This window comes from Aquila chrysaetos, chromosome 7 (genome assembly GCF_900496995.4).
Source record: "Aquila chrysaetos chrysaetos chromosome 7, bAquChr1.4, whole genome shotgun sequence".
Lineage (NCBI taxonomy): Eukaryota > Metazoa > Chordata > Aves > Accipitriformes > Accipitridae > Aquila > Aquila chrysaetos.
In genome coordinates, this window is record NC_044010.1 from 40,095,285 (window position 1) to 40,108,550 (window position 13,266).

A 13,266-nucleotide genomic window follows, 5' to 3' on the forward strand; every position below is an offset into this window, starting at 1 on the left:
TTTCACTGATTCACCTTGAGTCTCTTTTCTGTGTCCCTTGGTGTTATAACGAGTTTGTGATTTATGGTCATATATCTTTGTTAAAGGCAAATAATATATTATTCTGATCAGAATAGAGGAATTTTGGGGAGTCTTACGAATTCTTTTGAAAATTGTGCTCCTTATTGAAGGTATCTTGTGTTTGTTTATTCTTTAATTAGAAAATAAAGAAGGACAGTCTGTAAAATAGCTGATTTAAAGCATAACATTTAGGCAATCAGCATACTCCAATTTTCTTCTGGGACAGCCACAATACTCATTATAATACATAATCTACATGTGCAACATAATGATTTACCATTATGCTATAATGAACAATGCAACAATTGTACAAAATGAAACAGATTTTGAGTCCATGCAGAGGAAGAAAGAGGAAGGAAGCAAGCAGAACCTCCACTGAAATGGTTGGTGTGGAACATGAAGTTTGTTTTGAGATCTCAGGGTTACAAGATGATCAAGAAGAATGGTTGCCTAGTGGCACTACATCAAAAGCTATTGGCAGCACCACTTAATTACAAGCTTTTCCTGTAAACCATTGCTTAGACTAAAAGGAGTTACAGATAGCATTTATCTGATTACCTTTAGTTTCTGTCCAGTGCTTTTCCTGAGGCAGACTATGAGTCCACGGATAGACTATGGAATAATAAGACATACTTAAAATTATTTTACTTTTTGGAACCAAATTTTTTTGTTGGCCTTGGCACTCTGAATTATCTATTTGACTAAAATGTTTTATTCCAAAGTTAGATCTACAGAAAGTAAGGAAAGAAAGGCAAGACATAAATCCGCAAATTGGAACCTAGGAATAAAAGTGAAGCTGTGGTATCGGAGACACTAAGATTCGTTTCCACATCCTCCTATCTAAAAGTTAGGCATCAAGTTTAAGGCATTAAGTCTAGGCTCCTCCTGTAGACCATGAAAAGTGATTCCACATCTTAGCGATCTACATTAAGACCAATTCTCCCTGAAAATATTTTTCTCCTTGTTGGGTATCGAAGGAGCTAGACAGTCCTTTTAACCAACTAACTTAAACTAACTTCCTGGCAACTGAAGTACAGCAAGACAAATTCTGCCCTTATGAATGACCCGAGTATTAGAATGGTTATTGCTACCAGTTTTTATTGTTATTAATCTTTATTAATAATATTAATTAAAGCTGTTAAATATGTGTCCATACTAGTGGAAAAATACTAATGCAATAAAACAAAATTCTTCTTTTAAAAGTACTAGTTTTTCAAGAAAGAAAACAAGTGATGAATAATAAAATGCAATGGAAGAAGCTTTATAATTAATATTCATTGCATATATGTATTTTTTCCAGATGGGCTCGTATATACATACCTCTCTTCAATCCTACACATGAAACTCTGGAACTAGAAATTGTTAACAGCAATCCTAGCAATTTTTCAACTGAGACTGATCCAAAACACCCTGTAAGTAAGATTTCTGTGCTTTCACAAAAGTGATAGAAGAGAGCCTTCTTCTCAAAACATATTGAATCGTGTATCATACTGTGGGTTCAGAACACACACAACATAGTCTCAAGAATTAGAGGCATTGTAAGTATGTATTCTAGAGATTTTATAGTTTAAGGATGAAAACAATTAAACTTGAAGAACAATGCAAGTTGAAGTATAGATTTTTTTTCCCTGGAATGCTTTGTGGAATGGTTTTGAGAAGGACTGCAGTGTTGGTTGCAAATAATACTCGGGAGATAATAGAAGAAGAAGTTGTAAACAAACCAGCTGTATTAGAAGCTTCACAAGTTTCTAAGAATCAACAGGATAGCTAGGTAAATATTTAGGTAAGTAGATAAAATGCTAATGTAAGAATATAAGAATATCTCATAGTCATGGCAGTTATAACCAACTTGCAGAGGCTATGAATAATAATTTGATCAATTTAGCTGCAAGGAAACTTCATGTACCTGGAATACCTGGAATCATTTTATTCTACAAACTCACATTTACCCTGAGACTGATTTCTACTGAGAAAATCTTCATCCTGCTTCTATTATGTACACTACTTTTTCCTCCTCCATCACAGAAGTTCTTCCATCTTGCTGCCTAACATTTTTGTCCTTTTGAGGACTGAAAGTTATATAGATTTCTTATTTTTATTGAGGTTGCCTAGAGTTCTAGATGGTCAGGATTCTGAAAAATATTTATTATTGTCCACTGATTACTAGTTAATAGTACAGGTCCTATAAAGAACTCTTTGGATGTTGCTAACAACTAATGCTATTAAATACGTGTCCTTTTGATGATGGGGAGGTAAGAGAAGGGAGGACGGATGCATGGAAACTCTGGTGCAAGGGGTTAGGGGGTCCTCTTGTTAGGATGTGAATATAGAACCTTTAACGTGAAAAAAGAAGATGAAGAAACCTGTTGCAGACAGGAAAGAAATGGTAGTTGCACCTTTTCTAGACATGAGGAAGATAATACAGGGAAGACATACACCAGAGCTGGTTTATTTGTGGAAACTGCTATAAGGGTCAGAGAGGGAGGAGAGGAATATTGTAATAAGATCCTAAAATAAAGCTGAGAAGGTAGAAAATGGATTGTATGGGGAAAAATAGAGGAATGCTATAAAATCGTAATGTGCACTTTTGGCTTTCAGAAACTAAACAACTTTCAGCCTCCAATATAGCAGTACAACAAGACCAAATGTTCTTAAAAGGGGCTCTAAAGATAACAGCAAAAGGAGATCACACTTATTTACTGAACTGCCCTATATTTTGCATACATAGTATTACATTAAATTAATAGTATAAAACTTGAAGTGTTTATTTTAGTCTGTCTTTTATCTCATGCATAATAACACATCTTCATACATTATGTTAAAACTCATCAAGTGCTCTTACTAATCATTTCATCAATTGGTATTTGAATAGGAGCTAAGAAACATAATGGATGCAACTATATTAATCATCTAGGAGTATTACACATGTTATGTTTAGGTCATTGGCACAGAAGCGGATTAGATTTCATTATAGTGACTTTTGGCTCCTGCAGATTGCATGTTACCTTGTCCAGGAAATTAAAAAGAAAATAAAAAAATCTTCTCCTTCCAGCTTTCCTAATTTATCACCAGAGATTCACATATCACCAATAACTACATTACATTGCTTAGGAAAAGACACATTCAACACTACCTGCAGTAATTTTCTTTCTTTTCTTTCTTTCTTTTCTTAATAGAATACTCAGTCCTATATGTCGTTTATGCATTGAATTCCAATTTACAGCAGTACTTCCAGTTAAAGGATAGCTTTGGTGAATTTGCTATAAGCAACTACCTAGTATTTATTTCATGTGTCTGTCCCTTTTTGAACTTGTTTCTTCCATTGCAGACCCGTGTTTGGAGAAGTACTGTGATTTCCTTCCCATTTTGATAACAAAGATGGGGGTGGCATTTAAATACCTGCTGCTTCTCCTGAATATCTTGCATCCTAGGTTTAGTCCCTCCATACAGCACTGCATTCAACTTCCAGAAGATTACTACTAGTTCTTATAAACTGTAACCTGTGTTTAAGGCATTAGTTTATATTAATGCCCGTTTCAATGACTTTGTGATGTGTGGCAGAAGTTTCTCATCTTAATTATTCAAGTTTCTGCTCTCTTTAAAGCAAATAATGCTTTCTTGTCCGCAGAAAAATTCTGGTTTGAGTGATCCTCAGATGAAATGCAGCAATAAAGAGAAAATTATTAGAACGATAGTTTGAAGATGGGATTGTCCAATTAACATAGGTAATGTTTGAAGAGAATTAGTAGAGTAATTTTAGAATTCTGCATATTCTAAATCAGTAATTTTAATATTTCATATAATTATTAATATTTGGTTTTATGTCATCTAAGATACAGAACTGTTGAAGGTATTGGGCTCTCAGTCAGAAAATATCTCAAACGGATTTCATCAGTCACTGAGTTATGTCAGATAAACCAGATTCAACAGAGATTTCAGAGAAAATTTTCTTTCCTGGAGATAATTGCCTGAGATATTAACCAAAATTTTGACTAAAATTTCATAATTTAAACAAATTCAAATATCATATTTATCATACTTCCATGTGTGTGTAAGTTTGTTTGAGCTTCAGTTTGCAACAGAAGGCATTACTGAAATACCACAAGGGATTATTTTCTATAGATCTGGTTCAACTTCAAGTACTGACATAATTAGAAATAGGCTTTCCTGAGGTCCAGCTGAATTACTCTCAAGTATTCCTGAACTTCTGGGTGCTTAATGAAGTCTAAATGAAACTCAAAAGCTTTAAATCTTGTCGGCTTCATGTAAATTAGAAGCAGGTCCATTACCTACTTTGCAAACTGATGAAAATGAGAAAAGTATACATATCTTGTTAGGAGCTGTGCAATTGTAGCCTGAAACAGCTTTAAATGGAATATACCATGTTGGTTTTCTTTCAATAATTTGACAAAAGTTTTCAAGGATTTCCTTTAATGTGATTTGGATTCTCATGTCTTTTTTCTTTCTTTTCTTTTTTTTTTTTTTTTTAACAAGTTACACCTAATTTTTGTTTCCTGTCTTGTCAACCTTACACTCTATGGATTAACTTAACATCTTTATAAATGCTGCCAAATTCTCTAAAAGTTGGAACAGAAGTGAACTCCCATAAGTTCGCTGCAAATTTCCCAATTTATTTTTCATTAGCATGTTGGGCATTATGAGTTTCTGGGGGAACAGTCATTGGGATGCTGAGTTCCGTGTTTCTTTCCTAACCACAGCTTGCTTTGTCTCTAGAAGAGAAGGATTCATGTTCAGCATTTAACAGATGAAAATTATCAATCATTGGTAATGCTATGTTCCCCAACTTCTTTCCCTCTATATAAATACATGGACAGATTTCACATGTATGTCTATTATATTTATACACACATATATTTATGATGTAACTTAAATGTACAAAAACCTCTTACAAATGGGGTATTGCCAAAAAGAAACATGCTTTCACTGTAAGTCTTCGGATTGCTATTCTCCTGGCTTATAGCTAGCCTAAACCTTTTTCTTGAAGCTGCTTCCATCCCAATTGGCTATCAAACACAATTTTTTTGGAGGAAAAATAACTTAATAAAGAAGGGCTGGCAGAGGGGAGTGCAGTCTCAAAGTCTCTGTGGGCAAGCTTTATTAGTTTCTTAATGACCGAGAGTATTGTTTTGTGCAGAGTAGAGAATAAACTTTTAGATTTAATGAAAAATTTCCCTCCTTTGTTGGATTTATAAGAGGAATAATGTATGTGTATTTGCTCAGTCTTCTTCAGACTCAGCTTCTGTATTTGAACAGTTATATCTGAGACCTGATGGTACCAGTGTTCTTTCACATGAGTGTCTGGTAGACACTTGTTTATTTAAACAAAATGAAAGGCAGGGCATGGGTTAACTTTAGCATATTTTATTGAATGATTGTGGCAAAGTATAACCTTCTTTAAACATGTTGTTAGTGTTATTTCTCAATTCTAGTTTTTAAAGCAATTTATTCTTTGGTTTTCAGTAGAAAGTAAGTTCTTTTTTTTTACCCAGCTCTTTATTTCAAAGAAAATTACTTTCTGGATACAGTAGAACATCATACTGTGTGATATAAAATGATTTTTTAAAAACAGATCTATAACATAAAAAATAAAAATCTTTTTTGCTTTCAGAGCAGGCAGTGTGCTGGATTATCATAACTCTGTGTTGATTATTTAGATTCATTGTGGCAGTGCATTTTCTGTGTAATGATAATATGTCAAGTAATGCTTATTGAAAATGGAATTCCAGCCTGTTTTCATCTTTATGGGAGAGTTATTATTCCAAATAATGTAGATTGCTTAGTGAAATTACTAAAAATGTTAAAATTGTATTTTTAATTTCATCATGTATTCTTATGCTGTGACAACCTGTATTTACCTTGCTTTTCTTTTCGTTCAAAAGTATTTGGGAGGGGGTAATCATTAAGGTTCTCTCTCCATTTGTAATCTGCATTTGATAAATGGGGCTGGCTGGTTTGGAAAAAAGTAGATAGGAACTAGACTGCAAATGAAAGTAAAAAGTCTCAAAAAAAGGTCTCTGGATACTAAGCATGCCCAGGAACTCCCTGAGAAATGAGCTGCTCAGGCTCCTTTTAGATGATGAACAGCTAAATGGTCTCTGGGCAGTGGGGCAGGTGGGAATGGAGGTGGTTTGTGGGAGGTGTCTCTCCCCAGATCTGTTATTCTGGGTAACACAGAAACCTTACAGAGGTGACAAGAGGGGGAGGGTGGCAGTTGACTGCTGGTGGCAAATACGCTTTCAAGTTATCACTCACCTACGGGACGTCCGAGCTTGTGAAGCGTGGGCGATGCAGCGGTGCTGTGCTCCCCGCACGGGAGGTGCAGGTGCTGTAAGACCTGAGGGGGAGCGGGCCCGCAGCGGCCAGCCGCCTGCTCTGTGCGTGAGACCCACCTACTTACCCTTCCAGAAATGTTTTTTGTCGTGCGCTGGAAACTGTAAAATTAAATTTCTAAAGTGTGAAAAAAGTACAATACCACTCCCCCAATAGGCAAGACAGTTAATGTCTTCAGAGCAGTAAACTGTTACGGCAATATTCTGATCAATTATTTTAAAACTTGCCCCCCAAAAGAGGAAAATAACATTTCAAGTTTCGTGCGTTAGTTGACCGCATCTGAGCTCTGTCCTCTCTTCTGCTCTATCTAGCTCCCACCACCATCAGTAGGAATACCTGTTGCTGAAGGTACACCAGCATCCCAGTCCGTATTTGTGCCGGTACCCTATAGACACACCCAGAAGATGACTGGCAGGACCAGGATCCAGCTCCGAGATGGCAGGGAAAGCCGTGGGGCAGCGAGGAAAAGCAACATAAGCCTCATCAGGGACCTCTGCGCTGGGCTGGGAGCGGACACCTCTGTCCCTACTTCACCCTCTGGGGCCTCCAGTTTGGCCTCAGCGCTGTGGCCATGGCCAGCGGCCCTGGTGCCGCAGTGAACCCCCGTCCCCGTCAGGGCTCTGCCCGCTGTCCCTGGATGTGGTGGGACAGGGTTACCGGTGGAGGTCCCCGCCTCGCTGTGCCGTAAGCTCAAGCCTTCCTCAGCCCCGAGCCGAGCACTGCATCAGAGCCCGAGCGGTCAAACCCCGGGGGTGGGAAGAGGTTGCAGGGCTTGTTGGTGCAGTCAGGCATCTTGCAACCATTAAATGTAGGAAACAAAAAATGAATGTTTTAATAACTCCTGTTCACCGCCTGTTAGCAGCTCATTCTTCCAGGGCTGACATTTCCTTTATAAGAGGGCTTGTCGGTGCCAGCTGTTGTAGGTTGTTGTTTTGACCTTTATTAGTTGTAAATTATATTCATTTTATAAAATACAGCACGAGTGTCCATAATTCCAATCAATTTTCTTTTTCTATCTTCTTACATGCAAACATTATTTAAACAGGTATGATATTAAAAGGCTAGTACTTTCTTTTTTAATTAAAAAACCAGACACGGTAATTGTGTATTCAGTGATTCTAGCTGATCATTCTCTCAATGCATTGGCATTTTTATTATTCATAATTCTGTTCTTTCACTGCTTATCTAGTTCTTAAAAACATTTATGACCCCATTGTAGTCAGCTACTTTGCTTTTCCCTGTGCTATTGAGACTCGAGTAGTATACTTCAGATGAAGAGAAACCTAGCAACATCATTTACAATGTTAGTTTAGATAAAGGTAAGCAGAAGAGAGACGAAGCACTGGTTTATTAAAACCTACCATGTATTTCCCTTATAAGCCAGTTCGTGTCTTTGGAGGTCAATGTGATAACCTTTCAGTGTCATCGGTACGATCAGACACCAAAGTCATGTTTGAATGGTACTTGTGAGATCCGCTGTCCATGTCCTTGGAGCGATCTGTAACACCAGCTCTGTAGTTTCTGGGGAATGAACGTGCAGTGACTACCACGAAGACTGTTTACTGCAATACACTTGCTGCCTTAGCAGCCTATGCGTGCTGAGAGGACAGAATGCATCTGGTGGAACACATTAATCACGTAAACATCAACCCTGTAGATACAAAGCACAAAACAGAAACAGACTCAAAAAATTGATTTTTTTCACCCCCTTTCTTTCCTTTGCTTCTTTCTTGTATTTCTACAGCTGATTGTCGCTCCTCATTCCACCACTGAAGTACCTGTGCAATTCTGTCCGTCTGCCCTTGGAAGAGGCAATCACAAGGCATCAATAACCTTCAGATGTTCACAGGTATGATAGTATGTTTGCTGCCCACAATACTTGGAATTCAGATTAGATAATATTTTTAATAGGCACGTAAGTAAGGGTTTCAGTCTGTAGGTCAAGTTGAAATTTAATGGCTGGATGCATAATGAAAAAGCAAATGCAAAGATGTTCAAAAGTTATAATTTGTTTTAACCTTAGTTTTACACAGAAATTATTCTATTTACAGTATTAAAATGTGGCGTAATGGCCTAGGAGCTAGAATAAGTAATGAATAATTTTAGCTTTCTTGGTAATTAGTTCTGCTGTTTTTAAGACCAGAAGACCAGCACTTCTTAGCATTGTGACCTCTGAAATTAAATTTCTTGATGTTTTTCCCAACCCAAAACAAAATTAAATTGTTTCATTTTTTATCTGATCTGAATTTTGGAAGGTCATGCACTTGAAAAAGTGTCTTCTTCCTTTCTGTTTATTTGAAAATGGTTTTTACGTTGAGCATCTTAGATTTGTTGACTTTTTTTTCTGTGAATTTTCCTGATTTTAAACAACTAAATAAAGAAACATGAGTCATCAACATGACCTACTAGCTGATTAAAAATTACAACTGGAAACAAAAAGAAAAACTGACAATATGATGTAAATGACAATATTTAATCACATGAGCTGTGGTTGAATGAAGCGTTTGCTTTCTGTGCAATTTCCTCTCTGTATTCTTTTTGGACTTTCAGATATCCTAATAGACTGCTGACCTGTGAATTACTCCAGTGCTACCAGGAGTTTTCAGTAGTGTTTTAAGTAATACTGCGAAAGCAAATATTCTTTTATATGAAGAAAACAAATAGTGAAGGAAGTGATGTGACAATTTTTTTTCCTGATAAAGTATGTGGAACAGACAGGTTATTTGTAGGTGGTGTTAACACAGCATTTATTTTCAGGATCTCTCTTCTTAAATATTTATTAAGGATAAAAACAAGGAGACAGCAATTCTCTTATGAACAGTATATACCCAAGGCCAGTGCAAGAGGACAGAATGTCCTTATCTTGTCTGGATCCTAATGGTACACAGAAATCTTATCTATATTTAAAAAAGAAAAAAAAAATTCTTCACCAAATACAGAAGCAATAAAACAATAGAATGATTCATTTAAACCTTTCAGGATCAAATTGAGCCCTGCCACCTGAATCTTCTCATCCAGTGCATCTCCTTTCAAGTAATGGCAAACCTCCAAGTTTTTATCTGCAGTGAACTTCAGCCAGTATCCCATCCTTCTATCTGCTTTGTCCAGACCCCTTTAACCGTTTCAGTATACTGGCATAGCCTTTGTGCTCTTTTTATGCCTGAATCTTTTGAATTTTGTAAGTTTTTGTTCACTTTCACGGCTACAGTCCTTACTAAATTAATCCCAGACTATTTTAGTTTGCTAATTGTTATACTGATAGCCGGCAGTGAATATTTGCACACATGTAATTGCCCTTTTTAATGAAAACTTGAAGACCATTTCTCATCAGTGGAGGATGCCTCAAACAACTTTTAATGTAACCCCCCCACCCTGACATTGATTTTCCTCCCTTGATTTCTGTGATTAAATATATGTGAATGGACACTTAAGCCATCTGATAGCTGAATAGCTGACTAATCTAAAATCAGTTAATGACAGTTCTTACAGGATAAGCCTTAACTATTTCTGATTGTGCTTCTTTGCTGAACTGAGAGAAACTGCTCTGTGCTATTACCTGCTTCATTTGTTTCTGGTTTGAAGCTGTATGAAGAGCTCTTCACAAATTGAATCTGAGTTTAATCATTGTGAAAATCTGAAATTAAGTTTGTTGGGACAGCACAACTGAAAGGTCAGCTTGAACCTAACCCACACCCAGAGTTCTAACCTATCTGTATTATCCTATTCTTTTACCACATTGCTAGCATCCAGGTGTAATGCAGAGCATTTAACAGTAGTAAGTAATATTAGAGAGAAACTGAGCCCAATATTAGATCCTATCTTGTATTATTTGCCTTAGGATTCTGGGGTTTTTAGTCTTTTTTTCCTCTTGATTTCTTGCACTGAGCATACATGATCTTGAGCTCCATCACAAAGCGGGTCAGTGAGGAACAGTAACTGCAGGTCAGGCAAAGCAGGCCTGTCCTATAATCTGTATAATTTTTTGTTTGTCTTGTTTTATTTTCCAGACTGACCGCTAATTTTGTTTGGCTCCTTCTTTAGCTGCTCAGTTTGACAAAGTTTCAGTGTGTTGTTTTAAAGGCGCTCAGCACTTGAAGCAATGGCGTTCAAAATGGCTCTGCTCGTTAACCACAAAAAATCAGTGGAAGCGACAGTCTTTAATGTTTGTAGACCGTGAGCCTGAGCCCTCAGCAACGAAGCTCAAACTTGATCTTTACAGCTCACCTGCACAAAATATGAACATATGCACTCCTCCCACCCCTGCACTGTACCTCAATGTAAAATTACTTGCTATGAACAAGGTGGCTGACACAAATTTACAATAGGCATGGAAAGCAGTTAGAATAATATTGCCTCGTAACCTCTGTATTAAGAGTTTTTTAAAAAAAAATTTTATTGTTACTGTCTAAGTAAGCACCAAGTATCAATAACAAGCCAGCGTAGACCGCTAATAGCTTGACACATCCAGCTTTCTGAAAACATGGTCTTCTGGAGTGCTCATGCCTGTGTTCTAGTCCTTCAAAATAAGCCTGCAAAGTGTGCTCAGCCTTTTTCTTACATTTAACTTCTTGAGGCCGATGTGGTAAGGAAGCACATGAGTCAGGAACACAACTGCTATGGCATACTGGCGTGGCAACTGTTGGGCAGTTTCTTGTTGCCTACAACCAGCAAAGGGGCTTCACCAAAAAATTAGTCCCGTGTTGCTTCAAAGTCTGTATAGCAGCAGCATTCGCCTTGCCGTCAGAATCTGAACAGTGAGCGGTGCTAGCTTCCTCCTCGTGAAGCTGTAACCGTGAGTGGGCTACAGGTCATGTTTAAGTCAACAATAACAAAACAAAATGTAATTTTAAAGGGAGGTAGGTTTTAATTCTTATTAGTCTGAGTAATGCAGAAGTTCCTGCAAACCAGGTGTTATAAATCACTGTCTAAATCCTAAACAAAACACAGGCTCTACCTCTGTATTCTGACTTTTTGTATTGGGTAGTCCCTACATCAGTATATAAACAGTTCTTCCATCTTTTTTTTTCTTTTTTTTTTTTTTTTTTAAATTAAAATCCTGTAGCCTTGGATGACTTTTACCAAAAAATTTCCTTCAGTAAGATTAAAATGTCTTTTTTCTTGTTGGATTGAATGTTTCTCTGTAAAATGATAATAAAGACATGCAATTTTGCTGTCCAAAGCTATTTTCTGAAGACTTATGATGCGCCATTTTATTTATCCTTGTTTATGCTGAGAAGTCTCAGTATATTAGTCACTTTTTACTGTAGGTATTTTCAGATACGTTGTTAGATTTTTGAACCCTGTCTATTACAGATTTTCCTTATTTTTTTCAGGCAGGCTATGCAGAATTAAATGCAATATTTCAGATAATGAAAGTAGTGTTTTGATTTTATTTATTATTTTCTATTCTCTTTGTGATGCATACCTTTTTGAGTGATAATGAACAAAACAGATCAAAGGATCACTTTGAGCAGTTTGTAATAAGCCTCAGATTTTAGTCTGTATTGTTATTATTTAAAGGCAGCAACATGAATGTACAAATTAAACATTTTTCCTTAAAATAATGGTAGTATCTTTATATTTACCATTCACCTTTGCTGCTCATTCACCTTTAAAGGTTCCATAATAAGTGGCATTATCAACATCACTCTTTATAACCTTAAAAGAGTAAATGTGGGGCAGGCAACTCTTTACTGTCATGCTGAAAAAAATGATCAAAATTAACACATTAATGTAATTATATTTTCCTTTTTTTTTCTGCTGTGGTGATACTCTGTACCTACTAGTTCTTTCCAATATTCTCAATTCTTCTGTGCAGAGTGGTTAATGCTCTTTATTATCTTTGGAGTAACAATTTTAGCTTTTTGTGTCTTTCTAGTGCTGTCCCATCAAAGAATTATTTTCCTTCTTCCTTCATCTTCTGAAGAGAACTTCTCACTTCATCTGCTTTCAGGTTCTAATATACATGCTTTGAATTGCCCTCTTGCAACCACCTACATCTTTCCATTCACTACGCTGGAAGCTCTGAGTAGCTACATGGAAGTTAAATACTCTGTGCTCAGAGTAGCACAGAAGTTAAATGCAGAGGAGATGTGAACATCTCCCAGACTGGAGCTACTAATTTCCAGACAGCAATACTTAGAGTAACATAACAGCTTGAGTGAAGGAGAAAGAAAAAGAGAACAAAAGTGTTCAACAGCAGTTCACTTACAACAGAAAAGAGACATAGAACACTAGAAGAAAGAAGTAGGCAAAATGCCTTACAATGTACAGAGCTGATAATAAATAATGATACATGTTTCATTTACAGCTTAAAGAGTGGATATTTTACCTTTTCGGTACTGGTCTTCCTCCTCAGCTGATGGAACCAACCAGCACCAGTGCATGCATTGGCCAGCATTCTTTTGTCATCATAGCCTTCAAAAATCCAACTCCTGAAAACGTGGTCGTAGATGTAATGCTGACAGGTACAGGGGTTTGGATTTTTTTGGGGTGGGGAGAGGAACTTAAGCTCCTTGGGTTGCATTAAAAGTGTGAGTGGGATGCAATTACATTTACCTCCTGCCATTTCCTGGCAACAGAGATATTGTGTATCATTCACGTCGGCCTTGAAAAGCTCTTTAGACTGTGCTGTGGGAGCTAAGAAATAACACAAACCTTTAACAACTGTTCACAGTAGACCTCTTAGCTCATACAGCCTCATATATACTTGCAGCTGGTTGTTGGCTGTGGACTGCGCTGTAGCATTTAGGCAATAGGAGACTCCTGGGGTGTGTTTTGGGAGCTGTACGTCTAAGCCAAATAGCTAATGTTTTATTCTGGTTTTGTTCTTCAGTTATTTTCCGTAATATTTTA

The 13,266-nt window shown here is 36.9% G+C and overlaps 1 protein-coding gene across 1 annotated transcript in view; it reads left to right on the forward strand.

Moving 5' to 3' along the window:
* The window catches only part of CFAP47 (cilia and flagella associated protein 47), a 354,799-nt gene that overhangs the window by 258,524 nt on the left and 83,009 nt on the right, over positions 1–13,266 (forward strand). The window contains exons 54-56 of the mRNA XM_041125007.1: positions 1,361–1,472; positions 8,156–8,260; positions 12,722–12,878. Coding sequence (XP_040980941.1) covers positions 1,361–1,472; positions 8,156–8,260; positions 12,722–12,878 — 374 coding nt within the window. The remainder of the gene's footprint in view (positions 1–1,360; positions 1,473–8,155; positions 8,261–12,721; positions 12,879–13,266) is intronic.